This window comes from Podarcis pityusensis, assembly GCF_964106645.2.
Source record: "Podarcis pityusensis genome assembly, chromosome: 7".
NCBI lineage: Eukaryota > Metazoa > Chordata > Lepidosauria > Squamata > Lacertidae > Podarcis > Podarcis pityusensis.
The window spans coordinates 23189759-23216674 of NC_138031.1; the positions used below are offsets into that span (position 1 = coordinate 23189759).

The following is a 26916-nucleotide window of genomic DNA, read 5'->3' on the forward strand; positions in this document are numbered from 1 at the left end:
TCCAGGAATGCCCATAATTGCTTAGAGTGGAAATACCTATTTAGCAGTACTAACTAGCAGGAAATTTGCCCCCAGCTTCCTACAAATCCTCAAACAAATATACTCCCAAGCCTCAGCAAAATGCAGAACTAACAATATGGACTCTAATGCCATAGCAATCCAAAGAGGCACAAAACAAGGATGCCCACTGTCTCCCTTCTTATTTATCCTGGCTCTGGAACCCTTAGCAATCCGATTCCGAGCGGCCACAGACATCAAGGGAGTGGAAATAAAAGGCAGAACCTACAAATTAGGGCTTTTTGCAGATGGTCACAACGCCAGACCCCATAAACACAGCAACCTCCCTAAACAGAGAACTCAACGCATTTGCAATGGTGTCAGGCCTACAAATAAATTTTGCAAAGTCAGAAGCTATGTGCTTCAACACCCCTCCTCACACCCAAAAAGAACTCACTAATGTCACCAAGACAAAGCTTGTACCATGGGGTACCATGGGGTACAAGTAACTAGAAACCTCAATAAATTATACCTCCACAACTACAAGCCCCTGTGGCGACAAATAAACAAAGACCTAAAGAGATGGAACAACATGAATTTCACTCTCTCAGACAAAATAGCCATGATCAAAATGATCACCCTCCCAAAACTAACCTACTTATTCCAAACTAGTGAACCTGCCATAGCTCAAAGAAAGCATTCTGTGCCTTTGAGGCTACCTGAGCCTCCAGAGATAGTGTTGGATCAAGGGGTAGCCTTAGACTATGTACCTGCTCTTTCAGGGAGCCTAGGCTCCCATCCAGAAGAGGCTGCCTACACACTTCCTGGATCCAAGAATCACCAACCCACAATGCTTCCATCTTGTCATGATTTAGTCTCAGTTTATTGGCCCTCATTGTCCATTCCAGCCCAGCACCGGAAGAGACTCCCCATATTCTTAACATAACAAAAAATAGAGATGGGTATCATCAGCATACTACTGACACCACGTTCCATTAAATTGGATTGCTAAGGGTTCCAGAGCCAGGATAAATAAGAAGGGAGACAGTGGGCATCCTTGTTTTGTGCCCGGTGACCTCCCCCAGCGGCTTCCATATATATTTAATTATTTACAAATTCATAATCTGCACATTAACAAAAAAATATAGCAAGCAAGAGTACAACTTATAATTATGAAAAGCAACAGAAGACCCAGAATAACCTCATTAAAAATAAATAAATACAGAAAAAGAAAAATCATGCCGTAAAGACCTAAGTAAAAAGGTTTTCAAAAGACATTTGGCTTCCCTTCTCTCAAAGAATCCTGGGAACTGTAGTATGCTAAAAGTGCTGGGAATTGTAGCTCTGTTAGGGAGTCTCCTAATTAGTCTCGGCACCCTTAACGAACTACAGTTCCCAAGACTCTTTGGGAGAAATCATAGCTGTTACAAGTGGTACAAGAGTACACTTTAAATGTATGGCACAGAGACAACCACGTTCGTTTCTGGCTCTCCCTACGACTAGCGAATGCATAGCAAAATGCATGATATAAATCATGTGCCCTTGCTGCAGCGACATAATTCATAGTTTGCGGAACTGAGCTTCCCTAGATTACTTTAGTGAAATGTGCTTTTTCTTTCGTTTAGTGTTGAATACAGAGCACACACCGGTCAGCAATTTCACTCAGTGCTTAAGCCTCCCCCTGCCCGCCCGCCCCAAAAAACAACAACACTGTACTGTCATTTTTCTCCCTGTAACTACTGAGTATTGACGCTCTCCCCTGGACGTTTGAAAAAGAGTTCCTTGCTGCTTATCTCACCACGCTTCATTGAAATAACTTTTTATAGGTACCATTTCCTGAGAGTGAGTGGCAGAAGGAACATGGGGGAGGAAGATAAGAGGCGGGAGGAGATGATAAAAACGTGGGGGAGAGCCCAATGATTACATTTTCAATGGCGCTCTCCAACGGCACACTGCAGCAGCTCTGCCAAGTGCAGAGAAAGCGCGGAGCCTTTCCTCCTCGCCCTCCCTCTTCCAACAGCTCCTGCCTGCTCCATAGAAAAGGCCTCTTAAGAAGGCCAGAGATCTTGATGCAGCCAACCTCAACCTAGCCTTGACCCTTCCCCTAGGGCTAGGCTTCGTGGGCTTTGATGTAGCAGGTAATTGAGAATGACTCCGGAGGTAGATGCCAATCTATAAATTAAGAAAGTCAAAACCACCTTCAAACGCAGCACACACACACACACACAAACAGACGAGACTAATCCAAAGGCTTGTTATTTAGAAAAATATTTCTATATCACTATTCATAAAAAATATCAGCGTAGCTCACCATGATGACACACACACACAAAAATAAACAAATAACTCATGCAATAAAGAAGTTAACACCAGAAACGAGTTCACTATTACGGAAAGATGTGTTCTTAGGTGCCTGCATAAGCCTGCACAGGTTTCCAGCAGGTGTGTAAAAGCTGAGTGTGAAACTGGCAAGGAGTTCAAGAGCGGTAGAATTTCGAGAGTGACCCACAAGACAAGTTGTGGCTGGGGGGGTCTCTCTTGATCTCTCCGCCTTAAATTCCAAGGGGGGATTCTGAAAGCTGGAGAAACCAACCACCTCTGGTGGGGTACTCAGGAGAGGCTATTGCAGGAAAAGCAACTAAGAGTCTTCTGGAGAAAAGATCTGCTCTGTTTGTGTCTTTTGGGGTGATGATGTCAACATTTTTAATATTAGTTTGATCCGCAAGTTCTTAGGATTGCCCATGGAGGCACTGGATAATTCTCCATGCACACCCATCAAACCCTTGGTTGTGGGGAGCAACTGGTGAGCTCAGAAGGAAGAGCAAGTTTAAAGAAAGTTTGAGAAACATCATATTAATTCTTCTCAAATCACCACAGAATAGAGGTAATCAGACATTTTCAGACCACTGGAGAGAATATTCTTAGAGCGCTTGACAGGGCATCCTTAGAAACTCAGTCATGGCATGCTATCCTTTGAACACAGTTTCTTTACTTTTATGCAGGGCACTACCTATTTAAATATCTATCCTGGTTTTGTTTTGCAGCAGAGATGGGGAAGCTGTGGCTTGTTGAACTACAGATCCCATCATCCCTGACCACTGGCCATGTTGGCTTGGGTTGATGGGACTTGGAAGTCCAACAACACCTGGAAAGCCACAGGTTCCCCGTCTGTGCTTCACAGCCTGCCAGGAATGGCTACAGGTCTCAAGAGATCCTTGGCAGGATGCCTTAGTGATCCTCACCACCATCTGCTTGCTTGCACAGAGCCACTGGCAAGCAAGCATGCACACAAACAGACAATGGAAGCAAGGATCAGGGAGTCAAGGGTAGGTAGCGGTCTTTTCAAAACTCCAAGACATCAGAAACTGCCTGAGGATGCCAAGGTCTAACACTGATCCTCCTACACCTTGTATTGGGAGGCAGGGCAGGGGAATTAGGCAGGTATGTGGGCAAGACAGATCATTATTCTGCACAGATATGCTGGAGAAAGAACTTCACTGCTAACTTCTATACATTTCTGAGCCTGGCATCATTACCAAGAAATCACTCCCTGCCTGCCAAGATTAATTAGAGATAGAGCAATTCAATAAATATTTAATTACGAAACAAACTTTTGAAAAAAATAATTATTTTATTTGGGCTGCTTGTTTGTTTTGTGGCAAGATGATACCAGACAAACAGGAGGAGGAAAGTGTTTAAATAAGTCTCATAAATAATAAGCTGTAAGAAAAGGCACCAATACATTTCCACCAGGGAAAATGTGAACAGCGGTTATGAGGTCATTTCATTGTTATGCTGTTTCTAGACTTGGCACAGGGGGGTGGAAGGCAGGTGGGTTCCATCTTCTTTCAGAAAACAGAGTCTAAGTCTGGTTTGATCACTGCTAGAAACCCCTGTCTCCTCTGCCTGCTTTCTCAAGGTTTTCTGGGGTTGCCTTTCTTCCATTCACCATCATCAGGAGTGAGCATTAGTGGATGACGCAGGGGAGCCTTGCTGCTTACCTGACCTCCCTCTGACAAGTCAAGGCTGGAGGGAGGGAGGTCAGGTAAGTGGTGCAGGCCCACTGAGTTGAGGTAGGTTACATCTCTTTGTAGGGATGTCTTGGTGATGCTCTCACATCTATGAACAGCATACAATATGGGAAAGGGCCATGGCTCAGGATGAGAGCACACACATTGCCTGCAAAAGATCCAAGGTTCAGTCTCAAGTATCTCCGGGCAGGGCTGGGAGAGATCCTACCCAAAATTCTAGGCACATTTGGAAATCTAAGAAAATGTTGTGAGCAGCACAATGTATCCATTTCACAGAATAAAAACTAGTGATGGTCAGAACACACTTAACTTTAAAGTCATTTATATCACTGGCTCTACTGCTAGCATTACAAATTCATATATATAATCGAGGCGCTGAATGGCTCCTTAAACCATCACCAAAACGGAATGCCTAGTTGCCATTTTTGGGCCAGGCGGATTGGAAGTCATATTTCTCAATATGACTTTTTGGTTCCTGAGGTATTCTGATTGTGCAGATAAAACACAATGGATAGAATTCCACAGGATGTGTTGCTAGCGTGTGAAAACAGTCAAGATTCAAGGATCCCCAGGCATGCACTTCTAGATCCTGGTGTCTGGGCATCTTTACTTGGTCGCAAGTGCAAAATGGGTCTGCAGCCTAGCAAATTTTGAATGCTAGTTTGGCACAATCAATGCATCCCTAATTATTATTATTGTACAATTATAAGATTATTATATAATCTTGGAAAGTTTATAGTCTTAGGAAGCGTGTGGCCGTGACTATTGTGGGGGGACCAGACATTTCTTAATTTGCCACTATGCTACTGATTACGACCAACCAAAAATGCCACAGAACAGTAAGCAATCTTTTGAGTCGATTAGAGCACTTCAGCAACCTGAACTTTGAACAAAGCATGGGGCGAGAAGAAGAAGGGAAAGGAATAGTAATAGTAATTATTGTAATTATTATTATAATATTATTTATACCCCACCCATCTGGCTGGGTTTCCCCATCCACTCAGGGCGGCTTACGACATATCTAAAAACATCAATCCTTAAAAACTTCCCTAAAAAGGGCTGCCTTCAGATGTCTTCTAAAAGTCAGATAGTTGTTTATTTCCTTGACATCTGAAGGGAGGGCGTGCGCCACTACCGAGAAGACCCTCTGCCTGGTTCCTTGTCACCTCACTTCTCACAGTGAGGGAACCAGCAGAAGGCCCTCAGAGCTGGACTTCAGTGTCTGGGCTGAGCGATGTGTGTGGAGACACTGGGCTGAGGCCATTTAGGGGTTTAAAGGTCAGCACCAACACTTTGAAATGTTCTCGGAAACGTTCTGGGAGCCAATGAAGATCCTTTAGGACCAATGTTATATGGTCCTGGCAGCCTCTCCCAGTCACCAGTCTAGTTGCCGCATTCTGGATTAGTTGTAGTTTCCAGGTCACCTTCAAAGGTAGCCCCACATAGAGCGCATTGCAGTAGTCCAAGCGGGAGATAACCAGAGCATGCACCACTCTGGCAAGACAGTCCGCGGGCAGGTAAGGTCTCAGCCTGCATACCAGATGGAGCTGGTAGACAGCTGCCCTGGACACAGAATTCACCCGAACCTCCATGAAAGAAAAGAGCTGGCTTGATATTGGTGCCACAGTACAGTGGTACCTCAGGTTACAGATGCTTCAGGTTGCAGACTCTGCTAACGCAGAAATAGTACCTCGTGTTAAGAACTTCACCTCAGGATGAGAACAGAAATCGTGTGGTGGCAGCGGGAGGCCACGTTAGCTAAAGTGGTACCTCAGGTTAAGAACAGTTTCAGGTTAAGAACGGACCTCCAGAACGAATTAAGTTCTTAACCTGAGGTATCACTGTATCTGCTTTAGTCAAAAGTTCATTTTTATGTTGCAGTCTTAGAAAAGGCAGGCTATGGGGACATGACTATGGGGATTGGAATAAAGAGTGCCTGCACTTCAGAATTAACCACAACACCTTGCTAACCCTGCATTTCCAAATTCTTTCCCCACCCCGGCTTTGTTGCCTGCTTACCTCTAGCCCTGCTAAATTGTAAGTTCCTCTAGGCAGGGGTCCATCCCCCCCCCCTTGTGTTACTCGGTAAATCACTGTGTAAAGTGACAAAGATTTTAAAAATGATTTCTTGCGATTTTGAGAAAAAACACTGTGCTGTGCTGTGCTTCCTGGGGCTGATGGGAATGGTTGTCCAAAACGTTTGGAGGGCACCAGGTTGTCAAGCGCCAGGTTGTCAAGTGCTGCTGTGCAACAGCATTCTCCAACATTTAGTCCACCAGTGTTGCTGGACTGCAGCCCCAGTCAACTAAGCCAGGTGTACTCCAACAACACCTAAGAATGGAGAATAGCACTCTGCAGTATATTAGTACATGGATCACATGCTACACTTGAGGCTGTGGCAAGACTCCAGCTTCCCCCAGGAAGTACGGCAATGCTTAGGAGGCAGGGAAAACAGTACTTTGAGTTTAGATCATGGGTAGACAGACTAAGGCCCGGGGGCCGGATCTGGCCCAATCGCCTTCTAAATCCGGCCCGCAGACGGTCCAGGAATCAGCGTGTTTTTACATTAGTAGAATGTGTCCTTTTATTTAAAATGCATCTCTGGGTTATTTGTGGGGCATAGGAATTCGTTCATTTCCCCCCCTCCCCAAAATACAGTGGTACCTCTGGTTACGTACTTAATTCGTTCCAAAGGTCCGTTCTTAACCTGAAACTGTTCTTAACCTGAAGCACCACTTTAGCTAATGGGGCCGCCCGCTGCTACTGCGCCGCCGCCACGCGATTTCTGTTCTCATCCTGAAGCAAAGTTCTTAAGCCGAGGTATTATTTCTGGGTTAGCGGAGTCTGTAACCTGAAGCGTATGTAACCTGAAGTACCACTGTATAGTCCGGCCCCCCCCAAGGTCTGAGGGACAGTAGACCAGCCCCCTGCTGAAAAAGTTTGCTGACTCCTGGTTTAGATGATGGTTTGTATTGGACTACCCAGCAGCAAGTCTCTGTAGCCTAGCAGCAAGCCTTGCAAGTGTCACACATGATAAAGTGTGAATGACACCTGCAAATCTCTTTGCCTAGAAGCGGCCAAAGTGCAGGAATCATCTCTGCTCCCTTCTCACCCCTGCTTTAGCACTAACTTTGCTCGCCCGCTGGAGTCAGGTTTAAATCGTTTAAAACTGCAAAAGGAATTCAGGCGAGACAGGTTTTAGACTGCAGGGCTCCAATGAAGGAGATACCGTCAAAATAGCTCCAGGGACAAAGCCATGTTTCCTTATCCGAATAGTGACAGAATAGAAATCCTTTCTCGAGGGTTAGAAGGTTTCTCTGTGCTTTCCAGGCTTGTCTTTTAAGCTTGGGAAATTGGGAAACATCTAGAATGCACTGTTTTAAAGTTTGAACTATTTTTGTTTCTGTGTGCGTGGGGGCAGGGATTATGTCTCTTGTTTTAAAACCTCCGGGCCAGAAATGTACTTCTTCACACAAGGAAGTGGGGCTATAAATATTTATTGGAGATTAAATATAGTGGGGAAGCCACCCAAATACGAGCAATTTCAAGCAATCATCTTCAGTGAACCCCAGTAAAGTTGCGAGACCCAAGCAAGACAAGCTTTGTTGTTGTAGCTTAAATTCCACTCCGACTTAATACACATAAGAACTAAAAGCATGTAAGAAAAAGTTGGACCCTCCTGCTTAAAATATGTACAGATAGATGGTTTCAAAATACCCTGGTTTCACGTATTTTGTTTGTTGCGATTCTTTAAGCAGCATTCCATTCACGCACCTTTCGCTGGTATTTGGGGCAAAACTGGGATCTGAATAAAGCAGGGCTTCCAATTTCAGTTGCACCAGCATCCTAACCCAAACCATCATCCTCATCCCCATATCCTATTGTCACTATTTATTGATTACATTTATATCCAAGAAGCTCAAAGTGGGGTACTTGGTTCTCCTCCACATTTCATTCTCCTGACAACACCTTGAGATAGGTTAGACTGAGAGAGTGTGACTGGCCCAAGGTCACCCAGTAAGTTTCATGGTTGATCAGGGATTTAATGGTTTTATGGTTGACCAGCACAACACTCTAACCACTACACCACACTGGCTCCAACTAGCAACACAAAACTATGGAAGTTTGGTCAGGGGTTCCACTGTGTTCAGTGGGGCCAACTACCTAGTAAGCGTGTCTGGAGATATCGTGTCCCTGTTTTCCAGGGACAGTTCCAGATTTACAGAAGCCATCCCAGTTTCTGATTTGAACCCAGAAAGTCCCGGTTTTCCTTAGGACATCCCTATTTTCATCAGAGAAATTATCATTGGATAAATGTTTCATCGGAGAAATGTTGGAGTGCATAGAGTTATCCGACCCCTAAGCCATCTGAAGGTAGCCCTGTATTGGGAAGGTTTTTTTAAAAAATGTTTAATGTTTTATATATATGTTGGAAGCTGCCCAGAGTGGCTGCGGCAACCGAGTCAGATGGGTGGGGTATAAACAGAAAAATTATTATTATTATATAGGATGTCCCTATTTTCATCAGATAAATGTTGGAGGGCATGCAAGCAGAGGTAACAGAAAGAAACACATATACTTCCATAGCCGATTCCTTCTTCCATGACTCTGCTCTTCCTCCAGTGGTTTCCCCATATTGAAATTTCAGTGTTAAGTTCCCTGCAAAAGCTGTAAGAAGTTTCCAAATATCTGCAAAATACTACCTTTATTTGCCCTAGAACACAGGAAGTATATACAATTTTTGCTGTTTGAACTTTTTAAAATATTACATGAAAGAGAGTATAACATTCTGAAATGCTGATCTAAATCTCGCTCTGCAAACCTTTTTCTGACCTCAGTGCTGGGCTCTTTTTTTTATCCTGCATTCATGTCTTCCAGTCTGTTTCCTGCTGCCCTCAACCATCAACACTGACGCCTGGAGTATTTCATAATATACAAAGACAACCTCAATTAAACGGACGTGAACTGACATGACGGTAAGCTACTACTCTCTCTCTTTAAACATTCAGGATTCCACTCCTTCCCCACCCCAAATAAAGAAAATGCTATTATTTGGATGCAAACAAAGGTTTTTTTGTGCATGATACCTTCTAACAAGACGGTTACCAACAAGGCACAAAATATTTTCCTCTACATTGAAGCACACCACAGCACCAAACCTATCCCAGTTTTTCCCACTTAGAGGTAATTAAACATATATACCACATAGCACTATAATTGCTCCCCTGCAGTATGTATTTATTTATCTCTCTCAAGGGCAGTTCAAATGTACATAACATTTCCCTTCATGGGAGAATTTAAAGAATAATTCTCATGGAGGAATTACTATTCCAGTATTATGGAAACATTCAAACTAATTTGGAAAACCTTGGTAGTCTTGCAGGAAAGATTCCCAAGCAGGATATTCAATTCCCACTAGCTTCTGGTATTGGATTCTTCCCCACCGCAGTAATTCCACGTGAATTAAAATTACAACACAGTCTTCTACTCCCTTGCACATATCAAGAGAGCAAGTGTGATCTATTGGATCAAAATCTGGACTTGAATTTGGGCACGGTGCTGCTAAAGTTAAGCATTTGTAAATCTCATTCAATGGAAGAGAATTAACTTCTACTTTCTTTAAAAGTTTGCTTACTTTAAGTTTAACTGTGCATGTTTTAAAGAGACATTGACTGTGAGGTTAAACTTGTGGAATGAAGTACAGAAGAAGGGGGGAAGAAAATCCAGAAAGGAGAAAATGCTGCACAAAGGCTTCCATCCTTATGCTGATTTAAGAGCAAACAAGTCAGTATAAGAGCCCATTACAGACCTGCCCTCATTCTGTTTTTCTTTCATGCTTTTCATCCACGAGGGCACCAAATTCTATTGACTTTCCTAGTTTTAATTTGGCTTTCAGTTCAAAACAATCAAGCCACTAGGAGACGCAAATTCAGAAACCTCCAGCCAATCTTATCATATATACCTTCAAGCAGTCTTTTAACAAACAATACTCCTCCCGCCCCGGATTGGCCAAAGACATCTTGGCACCTGACACAGACCCCCAAATAGCTACCCGTCAGCTAAGAAGGGGTCAGGGAAGATCTGCACCAGGAACAAGGGGGTAAGAAGGTTCGACATCAGGAACTGCTGCTCTGGTGGGACCCTTTACCTTGCCTCATGGGCAGGCTGGCCCTGCTCCCAACCCCAAATAAATGAAACCCCTTCTTGAGATGATTGCCCCTGTCCAGGATATCACAACTGCTTGGTACAAAATGTGCACCCCTCGGGTCCTAACACAATGTAATGGTTTCCACTATACCCTATATACAACCATGAAATGCTCGCCTATAAAAATAATGGCGTTCATATTATTTGTTTGGTGCCAGCAATGCACATGGTGCTTTGCAAAGTATGAGAGCAGGTCCCTGCCCCAAGGAGCTCACAATCAAAAATTCAACACAGAGAAATCAACAGAGGAGGGTGAAGGAGTATGCAGTTGCTTCAGCTGCATGTGACAAGACTTAGTTACATGGGCATTATGGGATTATGCCAAAAGCTTCGTGGAAAAGGTGGGTTTTGAGAAGGGATTTCAACAGGGCTTTTTTTCAGCCGGAACTCACCAGAACTCAGTTCCGGCACCTCTCAGATGGGTGCCCTTGCCATCCAAAGCGAACAATGGAGGCGTTGAGTTCCGGGGCCTCTTTTTCTAGAAAAAACAGCACTGTATACACCTTAGTCGTCATCCCCCCACCGTTTTTCTAAACAATGACCCCCAAATCTTGCAATCCTTCCTTATAGGAGGGTTGCGCCAGCACACTAATTATTTCCACCACTCTTTTCTACAACAGCAGGATCTGTCCACGTTCAGGATGAAAGATACCCACTCCCTTGTCCTGCAACCTTTGACAAAATATGTTGATATGTTATCTTTCTATTGAATATATCCATTCTCTTCCATTCTCACAGTCTACTCAGAACAAGAAAGATGGCGAAGCCATCTTCTCAGATTGTCACTTTGGGCCAATTTGTACAATTTATTTTTTTCTGGCAGGGCTCTTTGCCTTTCACAGCAGTAGGAGAAGCAGAAATTCAGCAAGTGAAGCTTCTTCCAGCATACAGATGTAAAGCACATGCAGATGTTCTGCAGAACATTCAAAACTTTAAAATAAATCTGACATATACCTTAAAGTGCCACAGTATTCCTTGTGGGTTTTTTGCTACAACAGACTAACATAGGTAGCCTCTTTGATGCAGCAATGGGAAATTCACCTGTCATGCGGGTGTTAAGGTTTGAAGCTTTCCCTAGAAAACAAATTGGCAACGTCATTGCAACTCAATGCACACCTAAATGTATTTGATGGTATTCAACCTGTGTGGTGAAATTGTCCAGTAGCAACTGGCATTCACTCATCAGCACTCAGTAAGGTTTATACACCTTTACCTTGCATCACCATGTAGGGATGGGCAAACTGAACAGTGACATCAGAAAGCCACCTCTTCATGCAGTCAGGTTGAATGATCCACTCAAGCAGTCTATCTACATGAAAAGAGTTGTGTAAATCAGCCTTTGTTCTCATCCCTCTGTTCCTCAGCTCTCTAGCAGTTCTTTCTGTATATTTTCCAAGAGGTGAAACAGGCCAATAAACATCATGGGGACGGGGGGGGGGGCAGTGCAGAAAAAATAGCTTTCACAAAACTAATGAGTACAATCACTTTGAAAGATATCACAAAATAATGCGGCTTTTCAAGTAGCGCATAGGACAAGAGAATTAACAAGCAAATTCTGAAGACCTTTTCAAAAGTCAAATACATATGATAATTGAACTAAATCCCCCCCCATCCAATCCACCCATAGGCATAGCCAAGGGAGGGCAGGGAGGCAGCTGCCCCCCTAAATCAATCTAAATCAATACAAATCTGAGGTTCTGCCCCCCCCAACAAAGGCCTGCCCCCCAACAAAACTCCTGGCTACAGCCATGAATCCATCACTTAAATAGTTGTGCCTTGACATATGGCCTCAAGATCTGCTGTGAGTGCAGACATAGCCATGTCTATACTCTACCTAACTTCATTTCCCTGCATCCTTACAAGTTCAATGCAGCTGTACCAGAGTGCAAAAGAAGCTGATATTTAATTCAGAAGCCTTTCAAGATGCTTCCAGTGAATAAGATGATGGAAGAAAATGTGGTATCCATCATACAAAGACTAAGAATCTCTACTGGTACAACCAACCTGGAATAGGTGACAGTGAGCATAGTGATCTCAAGCAAAAGGATGTAAAAATCATCACATGGGATTTTTATTTTTACCACTTTGGTCAGTATAGTAATATGCAAAGAGTTCTATGTGTCTTACCGCACATGCAAATAATTATAAATACTTGATGGCCTAACTGAAAACATTTAGCACTTTCATGAAGTTAAAAAAACAACAACATTTCTCTAATAAAGAAGTATTCAAATCTTTGTATCAATTCTTACATCAAGTAAATGACAACACCTTAATGGTAATATATGTCTGGCAGACCAATCCTGTGCACAATTATTCAGAAAGTCCCACAAACGCAGTGGGTCATAGTACTAAGTTAAGTAATCAAGGATAATGCAGCCTAAATGCTACACAAATTAAGTTTTGGCACTAGACCAAAATGTGTATCATGAATATATGAATCTCTATAGCCATAGTCACAGAGGGTGAAATGCACTGTACTGTATTTCAAAAACCAAACCAGCCTACACCTGTTTCTTCCCTTCTACCAAAAAGAGTAGAATATTCAAAACTCTCAATACATTTTGACTGACTCACATTTGAGCACATTTCAGATATGCACGTTTCAGATACTGATCAAAATCCTTATTTTAAATTATTGTCCCTCATACCAGAACATAATGGACACAGCTTATTTTGTAACACAAAAAGTACCACAGACCAAAACCATCAACTTCCAGTTGTCCCAAGGGGTGATGAAATTGTATACCCCTTCATTCTGGATTATGAAACCAAAATTACCATCACCTTTCAGCTCACAATCTCTAACACAATTTAGTGGGTACCATGTATTGAAATGCACACTTGAACAACCTTCTTATGGAGTTCTTTAAAAACTGACAGTGCAACAAAATGCAGTTGAGTGGTCGTAATACACCCATTTATTTTGAAACTTTGACCATACACAAGTAACTTCCCCTACAGAAACATCGGGCGGGTGGGGTACAATACAGTTATTTTCTGGTTACAAAACTTCATGTGCCTCACCTCTCAACCCTGCCAGTCTCCCCCCACCTAACAACCTTCTCATGTTTGAGATTTGTCAGATACCGCACCCTCTGTCTGTGGTCAGAACCACCACTTTGCTTAATAACACCCTCCCTCTTTTCTTCCTCCCCCTTTCCAGATGTACAGTATGTTGTAGGTCAGCCTAGGCCACAGCTCCAGTGAGGGACTTTCTTCCCTCTGTACATGTGTGTGTGTAGCAGGGAGGTGAACATGCTCACAAGAACAATTCAAGGTAAATATATATCTATACTACTCCAGATCTTAAGTTCCAGCCCACTGCAAGGTGCTGGCCTCTCCTTTGCATCAAGAGCATGATCTGATCTGAAGTCACCAGTAAGAAAGGAGCCAGCAATGTCCGCTGAAAAGGAAAAATAATACAACTGGGGTGGAGGAGGAGAAGCAGCCTATGAAAAACTTCCTATCTTTTCTCACTTTGCACATGCAGGTAAGCAGGAACAGGCAAGAGGCTAAAGGAGAAGTAACTAGATGAAGCCAATCTACAGTGTGTACACACACACATGCACACACTAGTCCCAGGATCGTGATGTCCTTCACAGTTGCTATGTTAAAGTTCAAGGAAGCTTTTATGCTAATGCTACTTGGATTTGTTTTAAACTTCCTTAAGCACTAGGCTGCCATGCTTATTTCAAGGTGTCCTTATATTATGATTTCCCTAACCATTCCAACTTCTTTAATCAAGACCCACTATGTACGAATCACAAGTGTGCTGGCTTTTAAGGAAGAGAACTTTACAGAAGTTTTCATCTGGTGTAGAAACCCTCAATGTCATGCTGATTGGGATTTTTTCCCTTTTTTTAATGACAAGCAATCTGTTGAAAAACGGAGACAAAACTTTTGCATGAAATCACTTCCTCTTACTGCGTATGGGAGAACAAGACACACGGTCATTTTTCCTATACACTCTTCGACAATGCAGTTATTTTATGATATTTTCACACACACACACCACCAAAAAAGAGTGGCTTGGAATAAAATGAGTTCAGTGAGCTCCATCTTCTACTTCTTTCTGTCCCACAACACAGGTACAGAAGTGCCAAGAGAAGGGGAAGAAGATGGCCGTGTTTCTGATCCGGTATATAAAAGCTCTTTTGTTGCATTCACACACAAAAGCCAAGAATCGCTTTTCATCTCTAGGCCCTGAAGGAAAGGGAAGAAATTACAAAAAGAAGCAGCAAAGTTCTCCCAAAAGTTTGTGAAGGGACATTGGGAGTTCAGAACGAACAACAATCAATAAATTAAAAAGATTGGAAAAGGAATGGGGAAAGCAAGGTGAAATCCAGCAGTTCTCCTGTGGGTGCAATTCAACCTCTTTTATGCCTTGTATAAAAGAAGAAATGTAATCCCAGTAGGTCCACCACCGAGATTGCTTTTTTTTTCCTCCTTCCCCTTTCTTTTTAAGGGGGGTTAAAAAAAGAAAACACAACCAACCAGTTGATCCGTTCAGGAGCAGCAAAAGTAGCAAGCTGGCTGTGATCACTTACTTGTCCGTCTCTTGTGACATGTTTGATCCAATGAACTCTCTCCCCTTTTCCAGATGCCTCAGTCTCTCTGGTGAAACTGGACTTTCAAGTCTGTGCAGGTAAAGGTGTGTGTGTGCGCGCGTGAGCGAGCGAGCGAGCGAGAGAAGGCGAGCGCCCGGGACGGCAGAACCAGAGCTACTGGTAATTCTGCTTTTCTTCCCCCCCTCTTACTTCTCCCTCAGCCAGCCGCGGAGGTAGGAGTGGGACAGGTAAAGCCCCCTTCTGCCCGCCCCTCGCATGTGAAAAGGAGACTGGCTAGGCTCGCCTGCCCGCCCTCCCTCCCTCTGCCGTTTAGGGCACCGCGCCGGGAAGCAACAAAAACCCAAAGGCGCCTACAGGTAAACTTTCCCAAGAGGACTTGGATTCTTTCACTGAAGGATACAAGGCAAGAGGGACGAGCTGCGAGCTGATTGGGCCGAGCGGGGCCTCAGGTGAGCAGCCATTGGAAGAGGCGCGCTCAGGTAAGGCCCTTCGCTTAGAACGCCGAGCGAAGCCGCCTCGTTGGGAAAGCGGCGCCGGAATGGTTGAGGGAGAGCGCTAGCTGCAGGCCCAGAGGCGGGCTGCGTGCGGGAGCCATGCCGGGGCACGCGAGGCCTGGCCGGCTGGAAAAGGCTCTCGGGGCCGCGCTGGGTGCTTGACGACGCTCGAGGGGAGGCCGTGGTGGCGGTGGGAGGGGAATAAAGGGGCGCAAGGGCGCCTTTGAGATACCTATGCGAAGAAAGCCCTCATGAGCGTGAGTGAAAGAGCGGGGCTTAGAGGCCTTCACGAACTCTGCCTTGGCTTGGGCCCTTTTTCTCGGGGCCCAGCGGCCGCCGCCTCCACCCTCGCCCAGCCACGGGGAGGGAGGAAAATTGCCGACCAACGTGGAGTCTACCGAGAAGACCACAGCTGACCACCATCTCGCTTATGGACCTATGCAAGAGGGGTTGTGGGACAGAAACGGCCGGGCCTAAAGCGCCTTTCTTCCACAAGTCGTTACCTCCTTGTAATTTGGGACTTACAAGGATTTGCAGGCCTGCCCAGGGCCATAAAAGGCCCCAATGAAGACTTCTCAGCTCTAAATCTCACTTTGTATGGAGTGGCATGCTTTGGGCTGCTAAAGCCAGGGAAAAGAAAAGGAAGCCAATCTCATTTCCCCCTATTCTTGAGTTTCTCCCAGGCTAAGAGAGAATTGAATTTATTGCATCTCTCTCTCTCTTCCTCTCGCAATTTCAGTAACGTTTTAGTTGGTACTAAGCTCCGAGGTTATGGATATATGGCTGAAATATTATTTGGAACGTCTATATCCTGCCTTACTGCCGGACAACAGGCTTCCAGTGTGGCAGACAATAAGTGAAAATCAATGCACAACACGACTTTAAAGGTAGTGTTGACATTTGAAGGAAAATGCCCACTCCCCAAGGCTTTGGATTCTGTCGTGCTTAGTACTCTGCACCTGTCTGCCTTCAAGAGTATTCACTAAGTGCACATCTCTTATTTGTAAATGTTTTCATGACCTGCCAATGAAATACAGAGTTCCCCCACATTTTTTTTTTTCTCCAAGAGAGGCAATTTTGTTCTGGCTCTATCAGCCTTCTCTTCAGGCAGAGGCTTGGCAGTCAGCAATTCAGCCTGCAATTCTGTGCCTGCTTATTTGGGATTAAGCCAATTTGAATGCAGTGAGACTTGCCTTTCAGGAAAACATGGATAGGTTTAGGGTGCATTTATTGTAAATAGTCACTAACTAGCTCACTGATCTGTGGTGCATAAAGATAGGCAACCAAGATAGGGAAGGCATTGTAAACTTAATGAGAAAGAGGGGTTTTTTCCAGACTGTTTGCTGATGTGCCACAAATGACACAAACAGGTATTCTTTATTAGGTGGGCTTATAAAAATGTGGACTGTCAACTTTTATGGTCCGGTTTGCAAAGCAGAAGTAATTATGAAATTTACCACCCCAAAATGTGCTAGTGGTCACTGGTTGGGTTTTTTTTTTTAAAAAAAAGGATTAGACAACATAGCCTTGTAATTTGGGGGTTAAATAGAAACTAATGGAACTTCAGTTTATAGAGACAGTTTACTTCTGAGTACCAAACACTGGGGCCAAACAAATGGGGACAAAGGATTGCATGCTAATCCTACTCAAAGTAGACCAATTGAAATTGGTAAACCTAACTCATGCCCATTAACTTCAATGCGTCTACTGCGACCAGGACTAGCATTGGCTCCCATTCATCATACTAATTTGGGTGGCTTTTTGGCCTGATCTAGCAAATGTTAATGTGTTTTTAAATAAAATTAAACTTTAATTCCAAACATGTTTTATTTGGAAGTGAGATCTGTTGAATTCAGTAAAACATGTTTCCAGATAATGTGAGTTTAGGATCACAGCCTAACACCCTAATCTTAAACACATGTGGATGAAAGTCCCATTGAAATTTAGGTTCCATCTGCTGCTTGATTTTAAATACTTGTTGATTCATGCTTCAAGCTGTAAATCAAGAAAAGCTGTACAGTGCAGCTTTCCTTTCCAGAAGTCTACCACATCCCTGTAACTTTTTTTTTTATCTGCCACTGAACCTGCTGCTCAGTAAAGCAAACATTTTCTCACCGGAGTGAGTGCTGCAAGAGATCAAACTAGTAGAGTAAGTCTTCAGTCCTGTGCATGCTTCAGGTGGGAGTAAGCAGCAATAAAGAGAGCAGGACTTGCTTAGGAACAGGTTGCACAAATTTTATTTACTCTTCCGGTTCACAATCATTTCTCATACTTTCACTTTGGCTAGTTTCTTCGACGAACATCTGTAGCTCTGCTGTCACATTGCTTTGCTGAAAGGAAACAAGTTAAAAGGCAACTGTCTTTACACATCAGCCTACTTTATGTGTGCATATTTTGCTCCATTTAGTAATGATATTGTTTGGACTTGCCAGTTGAGGACAGAGAATCAGGTATTCAAATAAGGTTTAACTAAGGTTACAGATTATACTTATAATTATAAGCACCTAAAATTATGTGTTATGAAAACTGCTAAAACAAATCTATGGGATAACAGGTGCTAATGGCTTGTGCTTGTATCAAAGCAATGCTGTTAACAAGTTCAGTGCAAAAGAGCAGATGTTTGATGTTGCATTGTCTTAGTGCTGGGGGAGGCTTATCATGTGTTTGCACGTATGATAGCTTTTGTGCCAGATTTCAGTTAGGAGCACCCGACACAAAGCCAGCTGCTAATTTTGCAACAGGTAGCACTTACTGTTAATCCTTCCTACATCTTAAAACTTAGCAACCGTCTTTCTTTATTATTAGGGACTTCTGTGAGTCATTGTGTCCAAGAAGGGCTCTTTCTTTCTTTCTTTCTTTCTTTCTTTCTCAGATTTTTTGCAGGGAGTTGGACTAGATGACCCTCTGAGTCCCTTCCAATCCTATGATTTTATGTAAGCTTGACTTAGTATCTCCAGTTATATGATCCTTGGTAACTCCTGCTTTCAGGCGTTGTGGCACTCATAAATTAACCTGGGGGATGGGAGAATTATGTAGCTGCTTCTGACTTGGGGAAGGGCAAAATGTCACATTTTAGGATTTGATCAAAGCATATTTACATAATTGGTTTAGATATTACTGACTTTCTGTCTCATCCTAAAATGTTTACACAGAAATAAAACCCCATTGAGCATTTCCTAGTAAATGGATTTATGACTACAGTGATGCTCTGTTGACTTTTGTTGTCCCCATATGCCTAATCAAATACAGTCAAGTATCAAGGGAACGTAGCCAATATTTTTTTTAGTTCAGGAAGAACCACTCTATTACAGTGGAAACACTACCATTATTGTTGGTTTCTTCTGCTTTTATATTGGATGAGATTGGCTTCCTCAGTGTAAGAAGTAGACCATATAAGCATTAGCATTAAAGATTGCCCTTTATGGCAAATTGCTACCTGCATTTGTTTAATGAAAGCAGCTGTATATAGAATGTGAAGACTAAAAAGTAGAAATGCATTTTGGTCATAGATATGAGCAGAGGTATCAGGAAGGCTAAAAAAAATCATGCTAAAAATATGCTAAAAGGGAGGAAGGCATAGAAAGCATCAGGCCTCTAGTCAGACCATCCCTCCCATCTCCCTCCCCCGGAACCAACAGACACCATGGTGGATGCTCTTTAAATGCACTCTCGACACAATCTGAATTTTTCAAGCTTCTTCTTTTTTAACTGAGTAAATCCTTTAAATGCTTTGTCAATAAACAATGACGCTATTGAAGGATTTGCTTCCTTATTCCAGTAAAGAAAGCAAACACCTCAGAATAAACATGCTTATGTTTACACTTTCCACAATTCTTCTGCCTCTACATTCTTTTATACATTTTAATTTCCCAGGATTTCTTGCTTAATTCATGTAAATGCTTTGTTTTTCCAACACATAAAATTAGCTTGATACATTTCTAACCTACAGATATTCTACACATATGTTTTTAGTCTACTTACGGTACCGTAATTAAACAGGTGGGCAAAGCAATCCTAACCCCCAGTCTACACTGCTGGAGGGTACTAGGATGCAGCAGAGGTTTCTTCTGCTGTAGACACCCCCACTGCAACCACTAACAGCACAGCCTGTTGACAGGCCACCAGCCAGTAGAAGGCCCCTAAATATGCCAGGGCAGCCAGTTACAGTGGTACCTCAGGTTACATATGCTTCAGGTTACATACGCTTCAGGTTACAGACTCCACTAACCCAGAAATATTACCTCGGGTTAAGAAATTTGCTTCAGGATGAGAACAGGAATCGTGCTCCAGCAGCGCAGCGACAGCAGGAGGCCCCATTAGCTAAAATGGTGCTTCAGGTTAAGAACAGTTTCAGGTTAAGAACAGACCTCCAGAACGAATTAAATTCTTAACCCGAGGTACCACTGTATTTGCTGGATCCTACCAGAAAACTGCCTAATCTAGATAGTCTTAGTACTCCCATCCATCACATTTAGTTAAGTAGGGGAGCAATCCCAGCACCACGCATTTGAATCCCTTACAGTCACACTGACTAGGACAGAAGGTATGTGGGCGAGGTTCTTAATGCTTCAAGTCTCATAATGCAGTTGATGTGCATATAAATCTGTGCACCACAATGATTGCAATAACCTTTCAGTCTGGAATGAGCTGCTGCAAGTTGTACAAATTTGGCAAAACTTGTTTGCCACTGCAACAGCCCATGTGTGAGACAGCAAGCATGATGCCTTACTGGCAAGACACAATTTGTCTGCTGTCAAGTACCGTATTTTTCGCTCTATAACACGCACCAGACCATAGTTTTTAGAGGAGGAAAACAAGAAAAAAAATATTCTAAACGAAATAGTGGATATATGATTTTTGTGGTTCATGCTGTGGCCACAGACACGTGATCTGACAGTGAGTTTGGAGTAGCCCAATGCAAAAATCCTGAGGATCCATGTGGATCCATGCTTTGTAACCATGGAGGAGGGAAGGAAGGGGAACCATGGATCCTCTGCTCACGACTGCAGCAGATCTCCCCCGCCACCGGCAGGCATTCGCTCCATAACACACACAGACATTTCCCCTTTCTAGGAGGAAAAAAGTGAGTGTTATGGTGCAAAAAATACGGTATGTTATACCCATGAGTTTTAGAATTATTTTCTCTAGCCAGATAACAGACAAAGAAGCATACTGGTCCACCTTTGAGCTTACAACATTGCCAGGTGTTTCATGAATTGTTTGGTTCTTTATTTGTGTCTGTGTGGGTAATATTTGCAGTGGCCGAGAACGTTTGTGGTGACTCAAGCTTGCATCTTCTCTTTTATTATTTACTTCATTTCTATCTCACTCTTTTGCCATAGAGCTTAAAGGTTACACATGGGCTTCTTAACTCACCTGCCCCCAAGCATCATCTTCACAGTAATCCTTTGGAGAAGGTTAGGCTAACCAACTGTGTAGCTTTGGGATGCAGTTGGGGGAGTTCTTTGTTTGAAAGCACTTGCATGTCAAAAAGTCTCCATTAACAGGGACAGTTAAGAAGGTTTCTAGCCTAAATTTGCATCCTGCTATATTAGCTTCTGCATACAAACCTATTTTTCTATTTAAATAATGGGGGCTTATTTAATTTATTCATAAGACTTCAGCAAAGCTTCCAGGGCAGCTTACGAAAAGAAGATAAAATTCCTATAGTTCCATCTCAGCTCGAAAGTGATAGCGGGAAAGATTCCTGAGTAGCTGATGTAAACTATACAGATTCTTATTTGCTTTTTCAAGGGGGGAATGATTTCCGATGGGAAATACTCTGAAACTTTTAGGCAAAATTGAAGGGGGTGTGCTCAAACCACATGAAACATGATGAGAAAAACTGCTTGATTCTTTTTTTAAGACAACACTTAAAAGGGCTTGGTCATAATTTTCTTGGAAATTGCTTTCCAGCTATAGTTAACAATAGCCTGACACTAAGTTTAGAAGTCAAAGTGCCTCTGGCCTCAGTTGAATATTGTTTCAGCCATCTGGAAAGATAAGCTGCCTGGATGGCATACAAATGGGAAATGAAGCTATGCTGGGAGAGATGACGTAGATAAGACCCCACCGTAGGAACATGGGGTCCTTGGTAAACATAGTGATAGATGCACCATGTGACTGTTGTTGGTTGGGCAGAGGTGAACTGCTTATATTAGACTGTTAGCAAATTACACCATCATCTAGCATTAGGATGTTCTGCACTGCAGTCTGTTGAGAGTGTTTGTCCACTGTCTTTAGGCTTGTCCACACTTCACTTGTCCTGTGTCTGGAAAGCATGGAATCAATAGGTTTTCATTTTTGTCCCATGCTTTATAGGCACAGGTCCAAGAAGTTTTCTGTTTCTCCCACTGCTTTCTCCTGGAAATCCCACAAACATCAATTCACAGAAAACCCAGTTGATGTTTACTCCAATTCAGTGGTAAAGAGCGGCTTTTCCCAGGGGAAAGGGGCAGGACAAGTGGAAACGTGAACGGCCTCATTCGCTGTAAAGGCCGTGTGTGTGGAAAACGTGTGCATATTTGTTTCTACTTTCAACTGTGCTTGGATCAATCTCTTCTTGGAATTTCCATGCATGAACAAGATGTGTTCCTTCACTATTTACATAACATTGCCTTCTGGCTGTCATCCAGAGACAGTCAATTTCTCCTCTGTTTTTATATTACTTTTGTTGAAGATAAATTCTGAAGTCTGTCTCTCAGGTAAGTGTACTTCATATTGAGGTGTCAGCTTAGTAGTTTTAAAGACATAGCTCCCTGTTTTATATGCTATGTAAATGCACTTTAGGAGCATATTATTCCTACTGCCTTCAAGCGACCACTAGAGTATGGCAATTGAAGTGTGCAATGTTTACTGTTAGTCTCCTCTGAAAATCAGTAAGATGAAATTGTATTTGAAGGATTGGTGTTTTTATTATGTTTTTAGATATGTTGTAAGCCACCCAGAGTGGCTGGGGTATAATAAAATTATTATTGTTATTGTTATTACAGTGGTACCTTGGTTCTCAAACTTAATCCATTCCGGAAGTCTGTTCCAAAACCAAAGCGTTCCAAAACCAAGACGTACTTTCCCATAGAAAGTAACGCAAAACAGATTAATCTGTTCCAGACTTTTAAAAACAACCCCTAAAACAGCAATTTAACATGAACTTTACTATCTAACAAGACCATTGATCCATAAAATGAAAGCAATAATCAAAGTAGTGTACTATAAAATAAATAAGACAGTACTGTAGTAGATGATAAAAATAATTTTTTTTTCTTACCTGCACTGATGATAGTCATTGTTTGGATGGGGGGCTTTTACCCATTTCCGCTGTCACACAATCAACCAACCAGCCAATCAGTAGCTGAACAAGTGTTGTGATGCTAATTGGGAAGTCACAAAATGATGCCTTGCTGATGTGTGGGAATTTCATTCTGTGGGATTAGTCACTAATTAGTGGCTGACAGTTGACTGCACCTCTCCCAGTCCCCACCTAAACCAAGCTTAGCACACTCAAAGAGGCCCCATGTGATCCAATATTACCGTTGCTAAGAGCAATTAAGCAAGTGCATTTTGGCAACAGAAAACTATAGTATGATTGTGTGAATATTAAAAGTGGGTTGCAGTGCCCAAGTCGCAGAACAATGAACTATATAATTAGATATGGTGCTAAATGTTTACACAGACATTTTGCAACTTCAAAACCATGAGGAATGCTCTGCAGTAGCAAAGAAGCCTGTTTGTCTGCAAATCCAAACAATTCTTCCTTCTCCCGTTTTGTAGCTTTAGAATGAAGTAGAATATATAATACACATAAGAAGAATCTAAATCTAAAACTGGATTTTATCCAGAATAAGAAAAGAATATACGATCATAATTTTCAGCACCTGCTTAAAACATTTTTGTTTAGGCAAGCCTATCCAGACACACAGATATTTATATGCTTTCATCTCTTTTGCTTTTAATTACTTTTAAATGTTTTATTGACAATTTTAATATTATTGTGAGCCACTTAGAGGTTTTTGTAAAATCAGGCAGCATATAAAATGTGTTAAATATGAGTAGAACCCCTGTCTACAGTAGAATTACTGGTATTCCCTCATGCTTGAGTGATTGACCTCTAGTGTACATGGAAACTGGTGTGTGGCCTCATTTAAATGGGTCATTGGGTCTGCAGAAATGATCTGCAAGCTCAGGATTCCCTATCCCTCTCATTTTAATCAGATCGGCAGTCCCTTGTGCATGCTAGTATTTGAGGGGACGTGCCCTGGGGACATGCCTTTTTGATGTGCAAAAAGTGTGCAGATATGGGATGATCATTTTTAAATATGGCACCAGCCATGTAGGCCTGGGTGGGGAACCTCTGGCCCTCCTGATATTGTTGGACACCATCTCTCACCAACCCCGGCCAATGTGGCTAATGGTCAGGGATGATGAGAATTGTTGTCCAAGAACATCCAGAGAGCTGCAGGTTCCCCACCCGATACTGACACTCCACGCCAGATCTTCTTTTCTGCATGCCCAGTAGTGCTTGTAAAACCAAGGTTTATTATGGGATTCACCTGGAGAAACGGGGAATTTGAAGAAATCCAGGCAACTTAATTCTACATATGTCTGCTCAGCAGAAGCTGAGCATCTACATTTCCATACCCACATATAAAACCCTATCAGAATGACCTCTTAGGGTGGCCACTGAAGCATCACAAAAAGAGAAAATGTATCACCCCAAAATGAGAACAGAGTAGGACACAGATTTGCATAAATATTTTGATTTTTATATATAGGTGCCAATTTAGAGAAGATTACTATAACTTACATAGGAATACAATCTTTCTCACAGGAATGAAGAAGATTGTGACTGGGTGATCTCTTTGCCAGCTCAGTCTGCTGCTCAGGTGCTAACTTCATGGGCAACATCAAGGTACCTGCTTTGTGGGTTTTGTTGTTGTTATCTTTAAACCAGACTTGAACCAGGCAGTCCTTCAAACAAAGAACTGTCCTTTTTAAAAGTAGGCTACATGGCCCCTTTAGATCCTATTTCAACAATACTAATTTAACCGAACTCTTGATTATCCAAGGATGGTGGTATCTGACTATTTGCACTGCCTCAAGATCCGTTGGATAAACACAGTTAAACAAACACATGACTAATTTAGTCTTCTCATGATGCACAAATACCAGCATAAGCATTCGTGGATCAAGGAAGGATGGTACAGCCATGTCTTAACACTATACAAAATCCAAAAACTTGCTTTGTTTTTCCCAACTCTGCATGAAACAATTCATGTGTCAGCCTCTCTGGGTATGGCTATTGCTATGTCAGCAAAGATGAAATAAAATGTTATAGAGTGCTCTTTGTTTGAATGAAGCAAAGCAATCACCTGGATCCTCAGTAAAATGAGGGTGAAAAAAATATAGAAGAGATGTTGTTGTGTAATACCTGAGTAGGCATAATTGTGCCAGCATTAGGTGCTTTCCATCACGTCTGATGTTTTACAGTCTTGTCCGCTTTTCACAGTCTTAATTTAGTTCTCCTGCACCTTGTAAAAAGCACTCGGCTAATCTCATATTGGGATAAAACGGGACCCAACTAAAGCATTATAGGGGTCCCTTAAGCCCAAGCAGCTCCTGCACATCTAGGGCGCCATTTAAATAACTCATGCGGATTGAACCTGGTCATGGCATCTCTGATGGAATTGGCATCCATTCCTTCAGATCTGGTGCTGATTACATGGGGAAATGTCATGTAGTTGAAGTCCTGCCCACATCACAGAGTCATTGAGTATTCTCCCAGCCATGCAGGTGGCATTGTGAGCTACTTAGAGGCCCATGGCGCAAATTTGCATAAAATTTGCATGCGCTGATTTATAGCTATAGATACAGATTTACACTTTGGAGTGAATTAAGATGGTGGGTGACTGGTCTCACAAGCACTGTGCTTTGCAGTATGTCCAGCCCCACAATAAGCTGTGTGTGTGTGTGTGTAGTTGTTTTTTTAAGAAAGGAGGGAAGGGGCCATGCCCTTGGTATGCCCCTGCTTACAGATAAGTGGCTTTCAAATAGCTAGGAGACAAGCTAAAGCAGGGTTTCCCACATTTGTGTCTCGCAGCTGTTTTTGGACTACAATTCCCATCATCCCTGCTAGCTAGGGATGATGGGAGTTGTAGTCCAAAAACAGCTGGCGTGTGGGAAACCCTGATCTGAAGAGTTCTGCACTCATAGTTTAAGAAATAAACCCAGTGAGGCAGATTTGGGGAAGGGCAATAACCCAGTGGTAGAGCATGTGTTTTGCATGTAGGTCACAAGTTCAGTCCCTGGCCTTTCCAAGTGGAGCTAAGAAGGACTCCTGTTTGAAACCCTGGAAAACCACTGCTAGTCCTTGCAACTAATACTAGCTAGAGTGGCAATTAGGTCTCATTCTGTCCAGTATTTCATTCGTTGCTTAACAAATACCACTAGCTTGCACTTAGACCTCATATACGTGCTGCTTTATTTGACACTAAAGGAATTGTTGCCCTTATTTTTTGATGCATTCAGAAGTGTATGCAGACCTTCATACAAACGGGCCCACTTTACTTCCCCTTAACTGCCAGGTACCACGTTGCATTCCTGTTTTTAAAATGGAACAGAAAACCAACTGCACAATAGCACGCCTATTGCGTAAGTCTCCGTTTGGAAACCCACTTCTTCTGAGCAAGTCGATCCTGTTGTTCTGTTGCTTTCCGTCGGACAAGCCTGAACTGGAAGAAAGGAAAGAACAAGAAGTGCCTGTTCCACCTTTCCTAAATGTTGCTTTGTAGCAGAACTTGTTCAGCCGCAGGAAACCTGTCAGATTTGCACCGCAGTGTCAGTGAATCAGACGGAGGAATCAGATGCTGGTCGTTCTAGCCGCAGCCATACAGACAATGAGCTTTGGTTTCAGAGAGGACTGTTATTATCATGCTTAGCAACTGGCTGCTCCTTTTTGGCATGCTGTGGTCATGCCACGCTTCGCTGTAGGAATGATTGTGGGCAATTCCATTTTTCCCACAGGTGGAAACCAAGCCTTCTCTTGCTACCACTCAAGAGTGCAGTTGTCTTTAAAAAAAACACACCCAAAAAACTAGCCCTGGTTAAATTCATTTGTGGCCCTGCAGTGAGGTCAAAGGTTGGGAGGTTTAGGATTTCATGGGAACATGCCCTTGTTTGGACTTGGCCCAAGAGCTTAGTTTACCTGTTTGACAGGTAGCAATTAGAGAGTAATAGCTTGCCAAGCTGGAATGTCACTGCTGAGGCCCTTTGCTGAGGATCTGGTTTACCTGTTCAGCAGGTGTGGGCTGTAGGGCTCAGATAAGTATGTGCGCACACAGCATTCCAGAGAATCAATTTTCTCTTAAAAGACACAGCCATGACTGCAGAGCACAAAAGGGCTGGGCTTACTCCCACTGGAAGATGGTTGGTTATTTGCACGGCAAAGAAGCAAAATAAATAGTGGCACAGAATACAAGCAAAGGCAAAAGACTGACGGCAGCACAAGGCTCTTTTCTCTCTTCCTCCTTTTTCTCCTTGTCTGGCAAGAAAAACAAATGTTTGTATAGTGAATGGAACAAATGGAAATCTCGGGGCACTTTTCATGTTCTACGCAGAGGA

General features: G+C 42.8%; 1 protein-coding gene across 3 annotated transcripts in view; it reads right to left on the bottom strand.

The window, feature by feature from the left end:
- GRHL2 (grainyhead like transcription factor 2) overlaps positions 1-24132 on the bottom strand; it is an 87245-nt gene extending 63113 nt beyond the window's left edge. Inside the window, exon 1 of one of the 3 annotated variants that reach the window (XM_081013197.1) lies at positions 22568-24132. Coding sequence is in view for 2 of the 3 variants with exons in the window: in XM_081013196.1 (XP_080869322.1) it covers positions 14786-14805 (20 nt within the window). In the remaining variant the exon portion in view is untranslated. Of the gene's footprint in view, positions 1-14785; positions 14952-22567 lie in introns of those variants that run through there. The other 2 variants (XM_081013196.1, XM_081013195.1) reach the window with 2 other exon arrangements.
- Positions 24133-26916: the final 2784 nt, after the last annotated feature.